This window comes from Sinocyclocheilus grahami, unplaced genomic scaffold (assembly GCF_001515645.1).
Source record: "Sinocyclocheilus grahami isolate Dianchi unplaced genomic scaffold, SAMN03320097.WGS_v1.1 scaffold215.1, whole genome shotgun sequence".
Classification (NCBI taxonomy): domain Eukaryota; kingdom Metazoa; phylum Chordata; class Actinopteri; order Cypriniformes; family Cyprinidae; genus Sinocyclocheilus; species Sinocyclocheilus grahami.
Genome location: NW_015505394.1, coordinates 1,962,722 through 1,985,656, shown reverse-complemented (window position 1 = coordinate 1,985,656; position 22,935 = coordinate 1,962,722). Strand labels below are relative to the sequence as shown.

At 35.5% G+C, this 22,935-nt stretch overlaps 1 protein-coding gene across 1 annotated transcript in view; it reads left to right on the top strand.

Annotated features, from left to right (window-relative positions):
* Window positions 1-22,935, top strand: part of LOC107596200 (androgen receptor-like) — a 102,093-nt gene that overhangs the window by 9,972 nt on the left and 69,186 nt on the right. The window contains exons 2-4 of the mRNA XM_016286880.1: window positions 12,381-12,532; window positions 18,365-18,481; window positions 18,983-19,168. Of these exons, the coding sequence (XP_016142366.1) occupies window positions 12,381-12,532; window positions 18,365-18,481; window positions 18,983-19,168 (455 nt within the window). The remainder of the gene's footprint in view (window positions 1-12,380; window positions 12,533-18,364; window positions 18,482-18,982; window positions 19,169-22,935) is intronic.

The window sequence follows — 22,935 nt, the reverse complement described above, 5'->3', positions numbered from 1 at the left end:
CCCCCCCCCCCCCGGCCCCCTTTAATTTTTTTAATTTTTTTTAAATTGATAAATTATGTATATTTTACGATATTGTATGTTTGAATATGTTAAATACAAAATGATGTAATATATTGAATAACATATTGCTATAGGGAAAAATACAATTAGTAAGGATTTTGCTCATTTTTTAAATGTCAAAATAATGTATGCTATACTTTGTGTGCAAAAATGGTTTTAAATGGTATTGAAGTGCCATCACCAATGGGGTTCTCCATGCACAGTGACCTGACTAGTCTATAATGAACTTTGTTATTTACATTAGCAATTTTTATATTTTTTATCAATCAGCTGTTTTATATATTGTACATGTACATTTAGAAATGAATGCATGTCTTCTTGTGGCCTGTTGCTTTATTGAAATGCAAAGAGCTACAAATCCATTTATGGAAAATGTTATTTGGTTGTTAATAGTTCTAACCCTTTAAACAAAAGTGTACGTTCAAGTCAGCTGTTGACAGCAAACAGGAGTGGTTACAGCTCACATAGGGTGGTGTGTGTCATCTCTCATTCTCTAGTTCCCATTGGCTTCTCATTATCATCATGGTTACAGAGAACAATTCTAAAGAGCATTCATCAATACTGGCTTGAGCAGTGTCAGATGGCTAATGCACCTTTTCTTTTCAGGACTGTTGACGTTGTTATTGTTGTATTCATTTAGTCATTTTATTTATTTATTTATTTTTACAAAAAGTTTGAAGCTTAATCGTAGAAAGAGAAAGTGAGTGAGAGCGCCCTCAAATTTGTATTTATTCCTTTTTTTTTTGTTCTACTTTAGTTTTAAAAATGTTAATTAGTTGCCATTTGAATTTTAATGTTTTGTGTTCTCAGGTTTTGTTCTGGCAGATTTTAATGGCTTTGGAGAGGAATAAATTCAAATCAATAAGAACATCCAAATGTCACTGATAGAAAAACTGACATTTATGAACTCGGTTATAAGTCAGTTGTGTTCCATTAATGGTCAGATTTGAGCAAAAATGATCAAATGTAATTCTGACAGGCTTACAATCAAGGTTAATGTGCTTTTAAAAAACCACAGCACAAGTAAAGAATATTAAAAGTTTAGGAATTAAAAACCTAAAAGTTAATATTTGAATATTGACTTTTTACTCTTGCTCTAAAGTTCAGTGCTGATGTGCTGATTTCCCCCCCCCCTCATGGAATCCTGTAGAACGCTACAAAACAATGCGAAACTCGCAGGTTAGAGGATTCTGGGTCATAAATAATTATGATACTTATTCTATAGAAGAAGAAAAAAATTAATAAATTAAATGCAGATTAAATTACCAGATTAAACTGACTGATCTAACAGTTTTTAGTATAGAAGTAATATTCTTCATCCTTTCTCACTGTTCTGTTTTTCTGTTCTATATTACGTGTAACTCTACAAAGTATGTGATGCTGCCAGAGACCGACTTATTTTGGAAGCTCTGTGTGATAAGGCTTAATACTGTGTGTGTTAGTGCACATATAACGGTTTAGTGTATCCAGTGATAGACTTCACACAAAACACATTGGGGCAAATTCACTTAATAGTTCATGGGCTGTATTTTAACACAAAAACCTGGATCTTCTTCATTAATTACCCATGATGCAAGTGCAAAATGCACTGACATATAGCCAGTAAAGCCAGCTTTCAGTAAAGCCACTGCTATTCTTTGAGGGGAAACACACTTCTTTCTATTAGGGCTGTGCAATTAATCGCATGCGATTGTCAAGCGCATCTCGTCAGTACAGCCGGTTCCGTGATTGGTAGTAAATCGCCATCACCTGCTTTCAGATGGAGCGACATTTAATACACAGAGCCGTAGTTCACTGACAAGTTAGGCAATATCGCGTTCATAATCGAATGCGGTTCATCTGCGATTATGAACGCAATATTGCCTAGCTTGTCAGTGAACTACAGCTCTGTGTAGTAAATGCCGCTCCATCTGAAAGCAGGTGATGGAGATTTACTACTAATCACGGAACTGGATTTACTGACGAGATGCGCTTGACAATCGCATGCGATTAATTGCACAGCCCTGCTTTCTATGTATATTAGACTCATTATAAGATTCAATCTTTCTCACAAAAGTCAGTGCTATTTGTGGAAAGCAGTCGGGAAACTGACTTTCATTTGATACAGATGTTTGTGTGAATTTTTTTTGGTCATGACCGTAGTTATTCATCAAAGGATGATCAAATTAAAGAAATGAGGGTTATAATCGTGCATGGTGTTTTGTGGTTTAGTTGGGCACACCTACTGATTCAAGTGTCTGAATTGCTGTGGTGGAGTGACTGTAAAAACTTGTCAGATAGCAAAAATGTGCTTCATGTGGTAACAACTAATGAACCTTTTATTCTTTATTCAAAAATAACATTTCATGTCACATAAACAACCTAACTACTTTAGGTTACACCAAGGTTAAATTATGAAGAAACTGAAATGAAATGAAAGTTAAAAATGAACAATTATGAATTCATTTTTATATATTTTATATACAGTACTGTTCAAAAGTTTGGGGTCAGTAATTTTTTTTTTTTAAGAAATGCATACTGTAGAACTTTAATATTTAGTAAGGACAAATTAAATGGCTAAAAATGAATAGTGAAGAATTTTACATTTTAACAAATAATCCATTTCAAATAAATACTGATATTTTAAGCTTTCTTTATCAAAGAATCCTGAAATCTACCATCACAGGAATACATAATCTATCACAATATTCATATACCATTAATGGGGAAGGAAATGCTTTTCACATTTCTGTTAGACCTTGAGAATGAATGTGAACATGTACACCTTTAATTTAGGTCTCTATGAAATCCATAAAATTTTTCCCTAAATTCTGTGTTTTCAATTTTTCTTCCATGGATTCTGTGTTTTATGATTGAATACAAATCAGAAGTGGTGCACAATTAAGTTAATTAATACATCTTTAAAATGTACTCAAAAGAAAATATAACATTGAATTTAGAACAAAACATTGCATTTTTGTTTTTTGTCAAATAAAATGCTGCTCAACAGAACTGTATAAATTAAACCATGGGTTAAAAAATATATTGGTTGCATGATATTCCTAAAAAATAATATTATAATTATTATTACTTTGAGAAGTACATTTTAGTAAACAATAGTAATATATTTCTGTCATAATTTCTTCAAGTTAAACCAAACTTTTTTTTTGGCAGTTTATCGTGAAGCTCTGAGCAGCTCTGTAGAAGAAGTTTGTGTTCATGTCCTCACATATTAAAATAGCCATAAGCGTCAGATCTGTTTGAGTTTGTGTAGTAGAGTAAACTATACCAGTGTTTCCCAACCTTTCTTTAGTCGCGGCACCCTTTGGAAATTTTAACAAATTTGTGGCACCCTAATTTTGTCACAATATTTGAATTTATAACTTCGATATGATACTTTGAAAAGTATAGATAATCGGTACAGCAGGGAAGAACTGCAGAATATACTGTCATACAGATATTTTTTATTTTTAATATTATAAAAACATTTTGTCCATCAATGGTGGCAATCAGTAGGCTAATTTCTAGTGAAAAGACCAATATATATGACAGATTTTAATGTAGGCTTTTATTCATATGTAAACATTCTGAGATAGCTAGTTATAATGATAATTAAACCAAGTTTTGCCCACTCAGTGTATTTTTGATTTTACAGTTGGGTAATTTTGTTGCAGTAGCACGAGATAGCTTGTTTTAAAACTTTGAATTGAATAAAAAATGACAAGGAGGCTAAGCAGTTAATAATAAAATAAGAACAAATAAAGAAATTACTAATGATAGCACAAATAAAAAATAACGATAGGCCTACAAATGAAATCAGTTGCTTTTTAGTTTTTCAGGTAGGTCTAACACACAGTAGGGCTATTAAGAGATTTTTTTTTTTTTACCAATTATCCAAATAATGTTTAATCCTAGAAAGGATTCCCATAACGGTTAGCAGATCAATGAATGAGAGGCAGCCCTGCTCTCGACAGATGACAAGGGAAACACTGAACTATACCACTCATTCACACAGAAACACGCAGAACTTGCAGACTTATTAGCGACATGTACTGACTGGCTGTTGTCACGTTTATTTCTGCTGTGTGATTGGCTGTTAATAAACACTTTCAGCAGGCATGATGTCATTATAGCATTTACATGCATTATGTGCTGTTCTACAGAACTAAATACTCTCAATATATGGGAAAAGTCTTGAGTGAGAAAGAGGAAGAGTAAAAGAGACGCTGTTTACATTTTAAAGTATTTTATCCCCAGTGGTCATTATTTTATTAAGATGTCTTTCAAAAAGGTGAAGGAAGGCTCAGCACTTTATATGCTTACACACATGAATGCCCACACACACTTCAAATGAATTGGCCGTGCACACACTCCGCACACACTGTAGCTGGCAGGACGGTACAGGAATAATTTTGTGATCTAACCTTTCCGCGTTGTCATCTCGTCAACACGGGTGCTTTTTTTGCATATTTCAAGATTGGCGAAAAACTCTCATTTTGTTATACTGGATGTGAATCTATGTAGTAGCCCTGCTTTGTGCTTCACCCAGTGCCTCACACATGCTTTAATGGGCTTAACAACCACATGGTTGCACAATGTTTTCATCTACAGAGCAACTAAAAAATAGTAATTTATGATATTAATATCATTTTCAAATAGGAATGTTAAGTGAGAAATCTCTCAAAAGTTGAAATTGCTTAAATTAGAGTTAAAGTAACTTAAAAACATAAGTTGTCATGGCTTTTTCATCATATAATTTTTTACAGTGTTCTTGCATGAGCCCCAGGCTGAGTCTCAGTAATCATACGACATGCCTTGAGTTGCACAAGATTCCTTTTGTGCTAAAATTGAATTTAATTGTTTCCTCATTCAAAACGGTAACGTTTTACATGCTGTTTCTTGTCCTGAGTAACGTCTGAAACGGATGCACCCAAATTTTAGTTGCAATGTCAAACTATTCTCAGCTTACCAAAAGTCTTATTGTAAGTTTTTAGCGTGAATGTCTCTTGGTAACATTACTTAAATCTATGTGTGTTTTGTCCAGAGCCCTCCATCTGGAGCAGCTCAGGCCCTCCCAGTGATGTTGCATCAGAGGTCTTCACCAGAAGGATTTAATCAGGGCCGCTCTGAGGGTGTTCTGTTTCTCTGTATCCCTTCCCCGATGACCTATTTGTTTACCCTTGAGTCCTTTCTCTTGTATCATTATTGCTTTGTTTTTAAAACACACCTGACATGCAACGCACACCAATACTGGGTGGATGTTTTGAAATAAGGGCCACATTTAATTAATTGGATCCGAGTGTGTGACCTAGGGCTGGGCGATATAGCTAAAAAATGTATTAATGATATAATGTTTCATATTGTTCGGTATAGATAATTATTTACATTTTTTATAACCTTTTTTAAAACAAAGAGCAATAGAATTTTTTTTTTACATTTAACCACTGTATTTTTAAATTAACTCAATTTATTGAGACAAACAACAAATTTTTTTTTTGTTTTAACAGTCAAAAACAAAATAAAATTAAACATATCTAATTTCTAATTGTATATGCAGATTAAATAGGTTAAACGTTTGGCTTGTCTCCCGAGGCCACAGGAGGGCGCAATGAGCAAAATAATGCAGCACATTAAATTGTCAACGCAAGGAAGTAACTGTCTATAAAAAAACGTGCATTACATCTAAATTAACTCTTATAAATCAAATATTATTTTGTAAATTGTATAAACAATTATGAACAAAACAGCATCACGTATTTATGCATTGCTTAATCCAAAGAGCCGAATCGCCCATCACACAGATTGCCTTTAAAAACATATGAGACGCAGTGAAAAGGAATAAACCTCCATAAATTTGCGACGTGTTTTCTAAAAGTTTTGTTTACTGTTGTTGTTGTTTGCTAAAGTAAACTGTTTTAACTTTACATGGCTGTCTACATCTCTTGTGTGAGATGCGAGTGCAGCAGTCGTATTTGTCCATCTAGAAAATGCGCTGAATATGTGTTCCGTGTGAATGGCTTGGTTTCGGTTTTAACATAATCAAGATCTTCTCGGTATTGAGCTTCTATATTTCTCTGCTGCTGCGCGTCTCGTGGGCTAGACTAACAAAACATTAAACTACAACGTCACTTACATCATCATCACTGCATCTCGTGCTCCACTGATGACGCTCCCTGACGCACATCTAACATTGGATTGTACTATTTTTTGCATTCAAATGCAAATGTTTATTTTAAATTCGACTAATAGTCATTCTTTACTCACAATCTCCTCATCACAGACAGGCACAGCACTCATGTTCATGTTTGTGTGTGCTGTCTGCGTCACTCATAGCACGTGCCTATATCGTGCACTATATAGAATTTTTTTGATATCGTTATCGAAAAGGTGTACCGTCGATAAATATCGATACCATTTTATCGCCCAGGCCTACTGTGACCATAGACACCGACATATTTTTCTGCCAGTGAGTGCCCACCCTCCATAACACCCCTACCCGAGGAAAAACATGTACAGTTTTTTCTCTTAAATTTTTTTTATTTGTTTACAAAGTGCAAATGGATTATCAACCAAATATAATTGGTTGAGCAAATGATAACTGGTCTCATTACTCAGTACTTAGTTACACTTGGTGTAAGTTTCTCAAGAGTTAGGCCCACAGTCTTTCTCAGTGCGATAGTGAGATTGATGAAGAATTCAAGTTACTTGTGTCTCGCAAAGTAAAACACATGGGCTTCAAATACAGTGTCAAGTTGTTGGACATTCAACATTCATAAATATTGATGTGAACACAGAAAAAAAAATGTGCAAAGAAGCCTTGGAGATGCAAATGGAGTAAATCATTTCTTAAATAATTTTCTTATAATTAAGGTTACATTGGCTGGCCACTTATCACATTATTTATTATTTACCAGAGGTGCAGATTCACATTGGAGTCCATTCTGCATACTTCTGTTTTTCAAATAAAACCATAATAATCCACACATGAAATCACGATAAAAATCAACAGATGCACAAGTATATTGGATGAAGCCCTTGCACATTAAGTGTAGATGTTTACTCTGAAATAGAGATTTTCACAGAAAAATTAACAAATGTCCTGCTAATTTTTTCTGACTTTGAAGCATACTGCTATATAAAACTCCATGCAATTGCCTAAATATAAGCTACTAATAATGAAAACTGCCCAAACACATAAATTTTATCCGTACAGCCTTTTTATTTAATGTTGAAAACATAACAGAGTCAAATTAACAAAGGTCAATATCATGAATAACAACAAGTCTGACTAGACTATTACATTTTGAGATTACTGGCTGATTTTGTGATTTGAACGAACGAAACTCCATGAAATAGCCAGTCTAAAGAGGCTTTTGTGTGTATTAAGACCGGCAGGTATACAATGTGAGTTCCACCAATCAGAGAGGTTGCTGAATGTCAATTGATTCTTTTTTTTTTTGATTGGTCAAAGTTAATAGAGAATATTTCATGTTTTTCCATGGGTGCTGAGCCATTCCCATTGGTTGTTGGGGGATCGGCGCTTGTGTGTGTGTGACAGTTGTATACCTGTTTTGCAGCAAGTGTTGATGAAGTAAGTGACAAATTGGAGTTGTTCGCTTAACCCGAGATCACTTAATCACCTGTACACCTAATCACCTCTGGAAACATCACAGGACACACATGCAAACACAGTCACCTCACCTACAAATGCGTTACACTTCTCACATCACTGTCGCCTTACACATGGTCTCAGAATGTGTTTACAGCCTAATGAAGAACCCTAAAAACTTCACTGTGTTTCTTGAGTTCACCTGTAAGGGAATGACAGAAATTCTGGACCTGTGTTCAATTCAGAATTGAAAAATCTCTTTTTATTTATAACCGGGAATGAGTGTTGAATTGGCCACTCACCCCATAGGAAGTTGGACTGGAATGAAAGTAATTCATCACAGGAATTCATTCTGGGAAAAGAAATAGGGCAAAATATGTGAAACTATATAAGTAAATACAAATTTCTGTTTCAGTGTCTCTCATTCATTCTGGATGCAAACCTTTAGTTTGTCCTGAACCTTCATTTAAATTTTAGTTGTACTTTTATGGATTCCAGTTGTTATTGCAATTATGCATCTTGTTTAATATCTCGGTTTAAATTCAGCCGTTTAATTGGAATTTAATTCTCAATTTAATTCTAATTTGTGCACAACTCTTTCTCTGTTTTACATTATATAAATATTTGTTAAATGGACAGTTCACCCAAAAATTTATATTCTGTCACCACTTTGTGTGATATTCTTTCTTCAGTGGACTGCATACGTGCAGCATACAAATGCATACCTGAAGACTTAAAAATTACTTTAGCTAGGCTAATGTAATGAAATCAGGCTGATCATATCATTTACAATTTATAGATTAATAATTTAGTATAATACTTGAATACAATTTCTTAATTTACTTGAATAACTTTAAATGTTACCACATGAAACAATTGATGTTACCCGACCAAAAACCTGTCTTTTTAACAATTATTATTAGCAGAATATCCAAGCTGATTTGTCTTGTACAGTGAAAGTGGATGGAGTCCAGGGTTTGTCAACAACCCCCCCCCCCCCCCCCCCAAGCAAAAAAAAAGCTCAATAAAAGTAGTTATTGTGACTTCTATGCTATATTTCAGTCATACAATAGCTTTATGTGGAATAGAAATTGAAAGTCGTTATTCACTGAAAATTTTGGACAGCTGTGGTCATTGTTCCCTGTCATATGGAAAAGAGCATCTTGAACATCCTGCTATAAATAACTGACTTTATGTTCCACAGAAGTCATATGGGTTTTTAAAGATATGAGGGCGAGTAAATTATTTTGAGAAAGAAAGAAAGAAAGAAGCAAATGAACTATTTTAATCTCTTTTGGTGCTGATGAAATGTGCTTATGCTCACTTGTTTGACTTTGCTTAGTGTTTCACTATGAAGAAATGTGTATATTATTCATAACTCATTGTGAAAGTGTATGATTTCATTATCATATAACTGTAACTGAAGTTTAGTGTAAAAAAACGTGTCAGTATGTGAGTGTTTGTTATATGTGATCGCCCTTGTGAGTACCCTTGACATCTCATGACACTGAGTATAGTTATGTCCAGTGTTGGGGGTAATATATTACAAGTAACGCAAGTTGCGTAGTCAGATTACTTTTTTATATCCTTTATGTATTTAATCCCATTCTATTAACCAATGTCTTTTTTTCTTCAACCGTACTAATAAGCAATAATAATATTTTTTTATTGCTGAAGTGTGTTGAAATGTCTTCTTCTGCATTCTACAGTACGGATGTAAATGTACTTTCCCTTCAGCCTGAGGCTTATTCATTTCACTTTTGGTGTGAAAAGGCTTTATATTTGCCAAAAATATAACTTTTTTATTTTAAAAACAAACAAGCAAGCCCTGTCCAGATTTAAAAAGTAACGCAAAAGTAACGTAACGCATTACTTTCCTTAAAAAGTAACTAAGTAACGTAATTAGTTACTTTTTTATGGAGTAACGCAATATTGTAATGCATTACTTTTAAAAGTAACTTTCCCCAACACTGGTTATGTCTGTACTCTGTGTCCAATCAACTTCTTGGTTGTGGTGCAGTCCTCTTCTCACACACACACACACACACACAAACTTGTACCCACTCGATCTTAACTTCATACTCCCTGTCTCTACCTTCATCAGTAAAGACAGTCTCTCTGTGTTATACTTAGGTGTCATTAACACCCCAGCTCAGTTCAAGAGCTGATTAGGCCAGAGCCCACAATACCTAAAACATCTACATTTCATCAGTATTACAACACTGACATTAATGTAATGAACATTTGGTCATCATTCACTCAACCTCATGTCGTTCCAAACCCTTCTTTCTACTGTGGAACACAAAAGAAGATACTTTAAAGAATGTTTCTGTTGTTTTTGTCCATAAAGTGAAAGTGAATGAGGTCTAAAACAAAACTGGACAGGTTTGGAACAACATGAGGGTGAGTTAATTTTAGGTGAACTATTCCTTTGATGTACATTTTATATATGGGTAAAATATGTAGATTTTTATCTGCATGCTAGTGTCACTAATGCAAACCTAGTATATCAGTGACAGTGGGATATGTTAAAATAACATTTATGTAACAGTGTTGGAGACCGAGAAATGGCAAACGCAAGCCTCACAGCAGTTGAGGGAGCATGAGAAATAAATGCAAACCTGACATAAGCACGAAGCATGACAATAAATTTACTGAGCAATGGTGAAGATAAACACACACTGCCCATTTAGTATTTCAAAAATGTCCTTTGAGTGTTATTAAGCTATCAAGTTATGTCTAATCTACAGCAATGAGGAAGACTAAAGAACGTGTCAGTGGAAATAGTAAGTGAGAGCAAACCAACACCGCTCGAGTCCCTGGTGAGAGCATGTGTGGTGTGACTGCTCTGGCTCAGAACTTTAATGCGACCTTATTTTTAGCCCAAGTGACCTTCTTAAACACAGCATTGCATGAGGTCAAAGCAATAGCGGCCATAATGCTGATAGTGAGAGACACCCAGACCCTGTGATTGATATGGCTTGTTTGGAAAATGCCGCAGCTGGCAGGTCAGTAGTGTGAGTAAAACAACCCAAAAACCTCCAGAGAATGTCCGAACTCCCATACAACATTAGAGAGATTTTACCCATATGCAGGCCTTCCTGGAATCTGCACAGAATTCCACAGAATACAGCAGATTTCTGGAAAATTCCAGTGCTGTTATTTACAAACTTCCTACACATGTGTTCATTTATTCATTATTTTGAATATTTTGAATAGATTTTGAATGTGTCTTTAGCTACCAATAATATTAATAGCTCCTGTTAACACTTTTTACCATTCTTAAATTTTTTTGACAGAATTTCACAGATTTTCCCCATTCAATCTGCACGGATAAATGTGGGAAAAAGTGTTTTGATATACCCATACTGTATGTTCATACAGTAGGAAAATGGGAAAATGAAGAAAATAGGAAAATGGGTTGATATATTCGATTTTTATGATATATTCACAGCGGTCCTCATTAATGAAACATGAGCAAAATTACATTCTGTGTAAATGGCTTTAAAAACCATTTCACATAAATTGTCACACTGAATCGAATGCTACAATTTATGTCATCACTAAAGTCTCCATGTGGCATTTTAAAAGGTTTCAGTAAAATATATTTGTAGGTTAATGTTGTTTATTACTGTTAAATGAATATAAATATCTCTTTCCTGTTTAAATTGAATGAAAAAGTTTTAAACCGTAGATGTACAAGTTTTTATAAATCTCTCATACCTAATGCAGACATGTTTTCAAGTTGAAGTGGACAGTCATTTTCCCATTATTTATTTCCTGCCATTAATTATAGTTGAGATGGCCAACTATAATGGATCCAACTATATGGATCTTGAACCAGCAGCACCCAACCATGTGTATGTAAGAAAAAAAAAGAGGTGAAAACAGAGAGAGAAAAGTGAAAAACAATGGTGACAATGAGATTTCTTTTTTTACTTTTTTATGTAGGTCTGGACTGTCACAATGTATCACCTGAGTTCTCTCTTTTTTATTTTACTCTCTCTTTAAAAAAAAAGTTATTATAATGTAGAACGTTTGACCACTTCTTTTAGACAGCCAAGAAAATATCAGAAATATGCCCTTGTCCTAATCATAGTCATTTTGTTCACTTTTCCTTTCTCGCTGTGTGTGTGGTGACAGAATTGGCTGCCATCACCAGAACAGAATAATCATGTTGAATGACTCTCTTTAACTCAGAATCTTTCCATCATTCCTTAAGGAATAAAGCAGTTATTACCCTTCATTAGATACCTGGCGCTTGCATTAGGATAATGCCACCTCTACTTACAACCATCATTTGGCCGATGACACACACGGGTACATGCACCAGCTTTCAACTGGGCATTTTCATAGGGAATATTATAGCTGAGTGCTGGACCTGCAAATGACATTTCTAGTTTAGCAGCCGCACACTGGACAACTGATGTAAAACTTCAGAGAAATTCAGCTACATCCTACACTATTTTTATTCTGTTCAAACATCTGAATGTACAAATACGCACCCATTACTCCTATATTTCTGTGTTTGTTTGGATGAGATCTGATATGTGTGTTCTGTTCAAATTACTGATAATGGACCTCATATTTTTCTTCACAATTGACATTACAGTGGAAGAACAAGTTCCATGTTTGCAGTGCATTTGTTTTCTTCTGCTGATATAACAGAGAACAGAACATTTATGTCAGTGTTTTGTTATGCCATTAGTTTATGCTGTGTTTTTATTTTTAGGTATGATGGAGGGAGGAGTGACATTTTCCCAATGGACTTTTTCCTTCCTCCACAAAGGACATGCCTAATCTGCTCTGACGAAGCATCGGGATGTCACTATGGAGCCCTCACTTGTGGAAGCTGCAAAGTGTTCTTTAAGAGAGCTGCTGAGGGTAACATAAACACACCCATTATAACAAAAGTCTGGCTTCGGATTATATTAACGACTAAATATATTCACCATATGTGAGGACTGTTATCACTTTAATTAGAACTTTTAATTGCAGCTATAAACTGTCTTTAAAGCTGCATTAAAAGCTGCCATAGAATTAATATGCTTTTGACCATGTGTCCAGTACAGCTTTTATTGTTTTTAATCATATCACTTTATAAAGCAACAATTGGCACATCATACACAGGCATTCAGGAGTTCAGCTAAAGAGAGAGACAAAGAGAGAGCAAGTAGGCGACACATTGTGTCTTAAGTATACACAAATTAGGGACACGTTCTTTCCCTATTACGCAACCCAAAAGAAAATGTAGCAATGGAAATTGAATGCCTACAACCCTGTAAAGTACAGACTTGGCTGTGAGGTGTGTAAAGACTCGTCATAAACAATTAGTAATCACTGAGACTCAAACACTTCGCTCAAAGTGACCTAAGCATAGATTTCAGTATTATTCATGTCTCTTATTCATTTTCTCATCCCTGTTCCAAACTTGTATGACTTACGTTTTTGCATGGAACTCAAAAGGAGTTATTAGGCAGAATATGCAAGATGGTCTGTTCCCTACAACGAAAGTCTGAGAACCAGAGGAAGGAAGGGACAGTTGTGGTTGTTTCCAATGTATGAAAAAAGCAACTTGGACAGTCTACTTGATATCTTCATGAAAAACTTTTGTGTTCCATGGAATATAAATAATACGGGCCACAGGAAGTCACCAGTAGGAGAAAAAAAAAACAATCCATTGCGACGGTTTTACAATCCGTCCCCTCAGTTTATAAACCGTACTCACAAATTCTTAAACTGTTCCCTCGGTTTAACAAATCGTGCCCACAGATTAATAAACCATACCCACGAATTTCCAATCTGTGTGCGTTTAGATTTTGTAAACCGTACCTTCGGTTTTTGAATCCGTACCCACAAATTCATAATCCGTGCGCACGCTTTCGCAATCCGTTCCCTCAGGTTTGTAAACTGTACTCACGGATTCATGCAGCAAGCTCCTAGGTAGCCTATGTGTTAACGAATCATATTGTATATTGTTTTATTGCATATTATTATGTGGAATAGGCCTACAGTAAATTGTCTTAAGTGATTCTCTATCAATTGTAACGGGTACAAGGTGGAATACAACGATTTAATAAGAAAGATATGTGTCAAAATCTTGTTTAATTTGTGATAATCGTAGCACTTGATTATTATTGTATAATAAACCTGCCATTGTGACTGACTTTGGAGTCATTTGTTCCTCTTTTGTAAGTTGTTTTGGATAAAAGCTTCTTCTAAATGCATATGTAACCTAAATGTAAAATAATAATAACAATAATAAGTTCATTCTTAACATATTTCATTCATTCATTCACAGACTTATTTAGGTGATTTTATTATACTAAGCTTTTCCCCCCAGAGTTAGATGCATGCTTTTTTGTTATTATTAAATAACTAGGCCTATTATAACATTGCATTCAGTTAGAGAGCAAAGGAATGACAACATAACCGGTACATTATTTGTTTTGTATTGCTTTTTTGTATCGTTTTTTTTTTTAGAAAATTCAGGAAATTTTCTATTCTTCTTTTTAGCGTTTATTTACAGGAGACGGTGTTTTATCCTATTGGTGATTAATGTTAAATAAACGCTAAAAAGAAGACTATTTTGTGAGTGCGGATCATGGTCTCATAGGCTACTATGAAAAATAATGTTTAATAAACACAATACTATGCATCCCACACCGTGGTTGAATCTGCCGGTGGGGGCGGTAGATTCAACCACGGTTTACAAAATCTGAGCGCACGGATTGGAAATTTGTGGGTACGGTTTATTAATCTGTGGGCACGATTTCTTAAACCGAGGGAACAGTTGAAGAATTCGTGAGTATGGTTTATTAACTGAGGGGATGGATTTTTTTTTCTTCTCTCCTACAGGTGACTTCCCGGGCTTCGTAAAATGAAGTTTTGCTGTGTATTTGTGTTCCATAGATAAAATGTACTATTATTTAAAAGTGATGGTTTAAAAAAATTAGCAAAACTGACAGTAAAGTATTTTACAATGTCAAAAAACAAACAGAACTTCTTTAAAAACATATCACAGTTTGCACAAAAATTGTTAAGCAGCACAACTGTTTTCAGCATTGATAATAAGAAACAATACTTGAGCTCCAAATTAGCATTTTAGAATATTTTTGGAGGATCATGTGACGCTGAAGACTGGAGATTGAAGACTAAGGCCTGGTTTCACAGATGGGGCTTAGTTTAAGCCAGGACTAGGCCTTAGTTAAATTAAGATATTTAAGCAGCTTTTATAAAAATGCCTTAGAAGAAAACGTTACATGTGTGCATCTTGAGACAGAACAATGGAACTGACATTTTTTAAGATATGTCAGAGCAAGATATTTTCAGTTGCGACAGCTCAAACATGTATTTTAATCTGGGACTAGCCTTAAGACATGTCTGTGAAATGTTTGCTTTGAAAGTGAAAGTGAAGTGACGTGTGACCAAGTATGGTGACCCATACTCAGAATTTGTGCTCTGCATTTAACCCATCCAAGTGAACACACACCCAGAGCAGTGGGCAGCCATATTGCTGCGGCACCAGGGGAGCAGTTGGGGGTTCGGTGCCTTGCTCAAGGGTCTCACCTCAGTCATGGTATTGAGGGTGGAAGGGAGTGCTGTATAGTCACCCACCCCCGACAATCCCTGCCGGACCTGAGACTCGAACCCACAACCTTCGGGTTACAAGTCTGACTCTCTAACCATTAGGTGACTCACATCACAAAATAAATTACATTTTAAAATGTTAAAATAGAAAACTGTTATTTTAAATTGTAATAATATTTCACAACATTTGTGTTTTTAATGTATTTTTGATCAAATATATTCTGCCCCAATTGAACATAGACTTCTTTCAAGAATATTAAAAAAATCTTACTGACTCCAAACTTTTGAATGGTAGTATGCTGTATGTCATTCAGGTTTGGAATGACATGAGGATCAGTAAATTGTGTCAAATTTTGGAGTGAGGATAGACTGAATATACACACGATATACAAATATATTCACTATAAATAAAAAAAGAATTAATGTATATCAGTGATAATGTTAGGATGTATACAAATGTGCAAAGTTTAATAATGTTTACACTATGTAAACCCATGTTCATCCTGTATGGAACGATAATCCGGACAATTTTTAAATAGAATAGCAAATTGTATTTTCAATTGCGTTTTCAATATGTGGATGCATAAATTGTGACAATCCAAATGCAATTGCAAATCCTGCATTACCGTTTGCATTTTCGCTTTCACGAACGCAGTGACTGCAAAATTTCAAATGAAAAAGCAAAGTCCATTTGCAACTGTATTTCCCATGTCTTAGGAGTTACGAGCCTGTCATATTTAAATAGCAATATTAATTACTACGTCTGCTTTTTCACTCTCGCTGTGTCGCGCATGTAACCTGCCAAAACTCAAATGGAATCGCAATTCCTTTTGCATTTGAATTTCCGATGTCTACATGGAAAGCTGTCAATCAATGTGAGGGGGCGGGGCTATACTAGGGGGCGTGTTTGTATTGGGAGGTGACGTCACTCACAGACGACCGTGCCGAATGCTCTGATCAATGGAGGTAATCGGTAAAGGCTCCACTAAAGGCAGCTACCACTCAGTTTCGTACCTGTGTGAACGAACAGACAGTGCAACCTTCTTGGCACAATACATAATTATGTGTTTTTTACCCCAAATGTAGCGATTATCCCCTGCTAACAGCGGGAGCCACAACGGTACGCACAATAGGTCAATATTCACTATTAACCAAAGGCTTTTCACCTGTCTCAGCATCTCTCACTGTTTACACTCACTTACACTTTTAATCCTTAATAGAGAGTGTGTCACACCTGCCTCAAGGCCTTTTACCGTTTGCACTCCACTTGATGCACTTAAACAAACAGTGCAAATCTACACGTATTTACCTATTTGCAACATATATCTTATTCCTATCTAATAGCCTATGTGCACCTACCTCAAGATCTCTCAGTCTGTTTACGATCCGATAGATGCATGTGACAAAACAGAAAATGCTGCTACTCTTACTCTGCCTGCCCCAGATGACACTTCACCAGTCAGATCTAGGTGCAGCTGTCACAGAACACGCCACAGCCAAGGCAAGATAACATTAAAAATCACGTGCATCAATCGCGGTGTCCAGTGGCTGTAAATAGTGAGAGATCTTGAGGCAGGCGCAACGCTTTGGTGCCATGTACGGGACGCGAACTCCATAATTATTTAAAACTGTTGAATAAAATATAAAGTAAGGTGGAAAATAAGTATAGATTTGCACTGTCTATTCGTTCACACAGGTACGAAACTGATTGAAACTGATTGTCGTCTGTGAGTGACGTCACCTCCCAATACAAACACGCCCCATATTATAGTCCCGCCCCTGGCAATGATTGGCAGCTTTCCATGTAGACATCGGAAATTCAGATGCAAAAGGAATTGCGATTCCATTTGAATTTTGGCAGGTTACATGTGCGACACAGCGAGAGTGAAAAAGCAGACGTGGTAATTAATATTGCTATTTAAATATGACAGGCTCGTAACTCCTAAGACATGGGAATTACAGTTGCAAATGGACTTTGCTTTTTCATTTGAAATTTGGCAGTCACTGTGCGTTCGCGAAAGCGAAAATTTGCAATTGCATTTGGATTATGTCACTATTTATGCGTCCACATATTGAAAACGCAATTGAAAATACAATTTGTTATTCTATTTGAAAATTGTCCGGAATATCGTTCCATAATCCTGCAAATAAATGTTCAAATTGAAACAACAATATACACTTCTGATAAAGTGATGCCCTTTTTGCTTTGAACACCCACAGATTGTGGAACAAAACAATTGATCAAAGTTAAGAGGAGTTAAAAGGTCTTGCCTCACAGCCAACAATGAACTTCAGTTTAATCAAATACAGAAATATCACACTATTATACTGTTTAAACAGTTGTTAATTGAGACAGAGAGAGAGACATGGAACAATATACTAAGAGGAGTAGTCTTATTCTGGCCTCATTGTTGTTGTTTATGAATAATTGTAGACAGATATTTAAGGTTAGAGCTGTCTTTCTGAATAAGTTTAAAGGATAATAACATTTATAGAATAAGTACATTTGTTTGGAATTATGTCAAATCTGATTATGATAGTGTGTTACTCAGTATTTATGTAAATTATTCCATGTTAAATTTTGATTCTTGTTGTGAGGTGAATTGCATTGCTTTTACACTTGATTTACAGTTGATTAGGTTTTACTTCTGTTTTATCTGTTAATCTCAGATCTTGTTATAATTGTATGTAGGTCTGGCAGTGGATATCTGTTACGTCTCATTATAATTTTATGTCAGACCTGACTTCAGTTGTGTAGGTTACTTCAGTGGTGGCTCTGTGTTCCTTATTAACACACACACACACACACACACACACACACACACAGTAGAACCTCTTTTCAAATCTCACTCTGCACTTTTCATTTGGCTGTCCCAGGTGATCAGAGTGAGGGCTGTGACCTATCAGACTGGATTGTCACGTTAACAGCTCCCTCTAATTGGAGGATTCTCTGTGTGTGTGTGTGTGTGTGTGTGTGTTTGTTCTCTTTTTTTTAAATTCTGATCCATGTTTTATCTTGGTGTCAATGTGATATGTCCAGCTCTGTCCTTTCTTGAGCTTTACTTTGGCTGCCACCTGACTCAAACTACGTTAAAACTTCTGAAAACCATCTATTTCTACTTCTAGGGAAGCAGAAGTATCTCTGCGCTAGCAGGAATGACTGCACCATAGATAAACTGAGGAGGAAGAACTGCCCATCCTGCCGCCTGAAGAGATGTTTTGAGGCTGGAATGACCCTGGGAGGTAAATTCTGTGCTCTCATATCTACTGGGATGTGCTATATAGGGGTTATAAAAATAATGACTCTCATGTCATTCCAAAAAGGGTTATTATAGTTAACTAAATCCTGAAAAAAAAAAATGTATACTTGAAATAAATAAATGCCATCAACAACTGCGGTATACTAAAAATGATTTCATCTATCGACTTTTTGTGAATATGGTCTGAAGATGATCTGACTCAAATTTGGTGACAATCGGACCAACGGTCTGTGAGGAGTTCGAAGAAGTAGGTTATCAAAGAAAATCAAATTAGCAGACAGGATCATTGGTATCTATGTTTTCAGTATGACCCAAGGAATCTATTAAGACCAGAATTATGACAATAGGCAAAAATAGTCAAAAGCTATTAGCATTTTTAGTGTGTGTGTGTGTGTGTGTGTGTGTTTGTTCTCTTTTTTTTAAATTCTGATCCATGTTTTATCTTGGTGTCAATGTGATATGTCCAGCTCTGTCCTTTCTTGAGCTTTACTTTGGCTGCCACCTGACTCAAACTACGTTAAAACTTCTGAAAACCATCTATTTCTACTTCTAGGGAAGCAGAAGTATCTCTGCGCTAGCAGGAATGACTGCACCATAGATAAACTGAGGAGGAAGAACTGCCCATCCTGCCGCCTGAAGAGATGTTTTGAGGCTGGAATGACCCTGGGAGGTAAATTCTGTGCTCTCATATCTACTGGGATGTGCTATATAGGGGTTATAAAAATAATGACTCTCATGTCATTCCAAAAAGGGTTATTATAGTTAACTAAATCCTGGAAAAAAAAAATGTATACTTGAAATAAATAAATGCCATCAACAACTGCGGTATACTAAAAATGATTTCATCTATCGACTTTTTGTGAATATGGTCTGAAGATGATCTGACTCAAATTTGGTGAAAATCGGACCAACGGTCTGTGAGGAGTTCGAAGAAGTAGGTTATCAAAGAAAATCAAATTAGCAGACAGGAACATTGGTATCTATGTTTTCAGTATGACCCAAGGAATCTATTAAGACCAGAATTATGACAATAGGCAAAAATAGTCAAAAGCTATTAGCATTTTTTAATTTTTATTTCATTATAAGTCTTGACCACAAGATGGCACTGCCTCAGAATTTTTTGAGTACCTTCAGGGCATCGTACCAATAACACATACATAGTTTCGTAATAACATACAAATAAAATATAGCATTTTATATCATAATACTGTACTGTAATTAGTTCCAATTTCATATTTTGTTCAACTATAGCGCCACCAAGTGTCACAATTCTTTTGTGTCCTCAGAGTGAGCCCACACACAAGTGTGTCAAATTTGGTGAAAATATCTTTTATCTTTTAGTTATAAAGACTTATTTATTTACACTTATTTGTATTTATGAAAACATAAAAAATGACCTATGTCCGACTTTGATTGCATTCTTTTGCCACTTAGAATCAAAATTTTGAGATTTGGCCATTAGCATATAGGCAACAACCTATGTTTTTGATTTTCCTACAGTGGTTTCATCTTGATCGGACTAACGGTTTTGAAGATATTTGCGAAAGTTGTTTAAACGCTAAATCACAATGTTGCACAAACCATAAGTTGAAACCTAGGATGTTTGGTATCGTTGAACTCAGCAAGGATTCAGAAATTTAAAGATATGACTCTCGTGAAAATAAGTCAGCTACATCCATAACTAAATATTTGATTTTACCACTAGGTGGCACTGGTTAGAAACTTCTTAGGCTCCTTCAGGGCATCGTGCCGATGACCAATACTGAGTTTCGTAATGATACGCTAATGCGTTTTATAAAATACAGCATTTTACAACAAAATTCAAAATGTATGATATTATTTGACTCAGCATGCCGACCCAAATCTAACAATATCACTTTTATGATTTTTGGGCAAACTGTTCAGAAGTTATAAGCAAAAATATCCATTTCCATTCTCCTGACCAGTAGGGGGCCCTACGCCGAAACTGTGCAGGTAGTTTCAGGTCGTGGTTCTTATAACACACACTGATCCTGTGTTCGAAATGGCATACTAACATACTGCTTATTGCCTACTGTCCAGCATACAGTGTATACTGCCTAGTATTTTTTTTAAAGAATAGTCTGTGAAATAGTATACAATAAGCATTAAGCAACAAAATGTTTCAGAGTAGTATGCTACAGTGTTGTCAGATGACAAACACTGAACATTAATTCAGCACAGCTGTCGAGGCTGTTACCTTACAAATAAATGTGCTAACTGTTCTTTTACAAAGGCTGGTTAATAAGGGTTCATACTATTAAACATATTGAACAGAACTGAATCAACACTGATCTGTCTTTAACTGAACAATGATATTGTTTTCTTTTTGGCAGTTACACTAAGTGGAAATAGTGATATATTCTAGTTACACTAAGTGCAAATAATGATCAATTCAGTTTACACTAAAATAGCAGTATTTTCTTTAGCAATAGGCTAACTTTATGTGTAAGTTAGGTGGCAAATATGTACTTCAGTACTGTAGTACATTATAAAACAGTATGTAATAACATATTGAGTGTAAACGATCATATTTATTTACTAATATTATTAAATAGATGCCGCCTTATTGGGACAATAAAGCCCTCCCTACACCTATGGCTAACCATACCCAATAACACTATTATTAATGAGCTGTTTTATTTCCACTTTTCAAATATTTCCTTTATTTTTATTGAAAATAAATGCCTTTCCGATCTGATATGTGATGGGAAAAGGATAAGAACGAGTTTGGCAAAAGGCGGATTCTAACACACATCAATCGCGTCAATTACTTTGCTCTTTATCACAGCCAAGCATTGGTGGGCGAAGTTACTGTAGCCCCTGCCAACAAATTGGGCTACTTGTACTTAGAGTAAATAGACACTCCGTTTCTTTTTAGAGCTGCTTTACAGTGGAATTGAATTCTGCTTGCATAATTTAAATATTATTTTTATTTATATATTATATGTTATTTGTATATTATATTTCTGCAATATTATTATTATTTAATATCTTTGAAACAATCTGTTCTATAGAGTGCTATAAAGCACTATAGAGATAAAGGTGACGTCATTTGACTTGATATGAAGGTACAAATTATGTGCTACTAACGATATCGTTTTTAGATACAGAGCAATAGTTTGTAGTTTACAGTAACATTTGTATAAGTACATATAAAAGTGTTACATTTATCATTACTATCCCGCGCCTCCAGTTCACTCACGCATTTGAAGATGAAACGTCACATGGAGCGCGTTGCGTTGTGGGAAACAGTATCTTATGCAGTGCCTTCAGATGCATGCATCAATTTTTAGCAAATGTAGCAGGTAATCCGGGGATTCCATGCATACAGAAAATTCACATACTATTCACAGTATACACATTGCATACTGCAATATAGTAGGAGTTGTATGGTAGTATGCCATTCCAAACACCGCTTCTGTACTGATTTCAGTGTACTTGTGTTATTTTTAGCAGATTCTGGCAAGTATAGTAGGTCATCCGGGTATTCCATACATACAGAAAATTTGCACACTATGCACAGTATACATACTGGATACTACAGAAATAGTAAGAGTAGTATGATAGTATGGCATTTCGAACACATCACAAGTCTGGTTTGAATACGCTGAAGCGTTGTGGAGATATAGCCTCACGTCCATTTTTGCATCCTCTTCGTAAAATTTGTTTGTGCGTTATTTGAAAATGGTAGGGTTTTTCAAAAAGTTTTTAATACATTTTTGCCAGCATGGTCTGAAGTTTTACGTATAATTCAAAATTGCAAAAAAAAAATTTGTAGAATTTAAAATTTCAGTATGCATTTGACTCAGCGTAAGCCAATGAATCAATGGGAAAAAAGAATTTTGCATCTAAACTTTACCATTCAAATGTTATTAGCATAAACATGAGTGCAAATTTGAGCTGTTGGTGGCACTAGAAGGTTTGAGTTAAAGACTTCAGACTTTCTATGGTTAATGTTTAGACTGTGCTCTATCTGTTCCAAATTTCAAAACTTTTCCGCAAGCAGTTATATGGCCTGCCATAGACTTCAAGTGCGGAAGAAGAAGAAGAAATAAGTATTGCACCTTTGTCCAAGTCTTTTGAAGGCATACTATATTTTCTTTGGCATACTATATGTGCTTTGTGTGAGGAAGAGGCCAAAATTTAAATCACTATTCTTCCCATCCAGTGCACTCTTAAAAATAAAGGTGCTTCAAAAGGTTCTTCAAGCGATGCCATAGAACAGGGGTGGCGAACGTCAGTCCTGGAGAGCCGCAGCCCTGCAGAGTTTTGCTTCAACCCTAATCAAACACACCTGAACATGCTAATCAAGGTCTGAAGGGTTACTAGGAAGCTACAGGCAGGTGAGTTTTAATTAGGGTTGGAGCTGAACTCTGCAGGGCTGCGGCTCTCCAGGACTGACGTTCGCCACCCCTG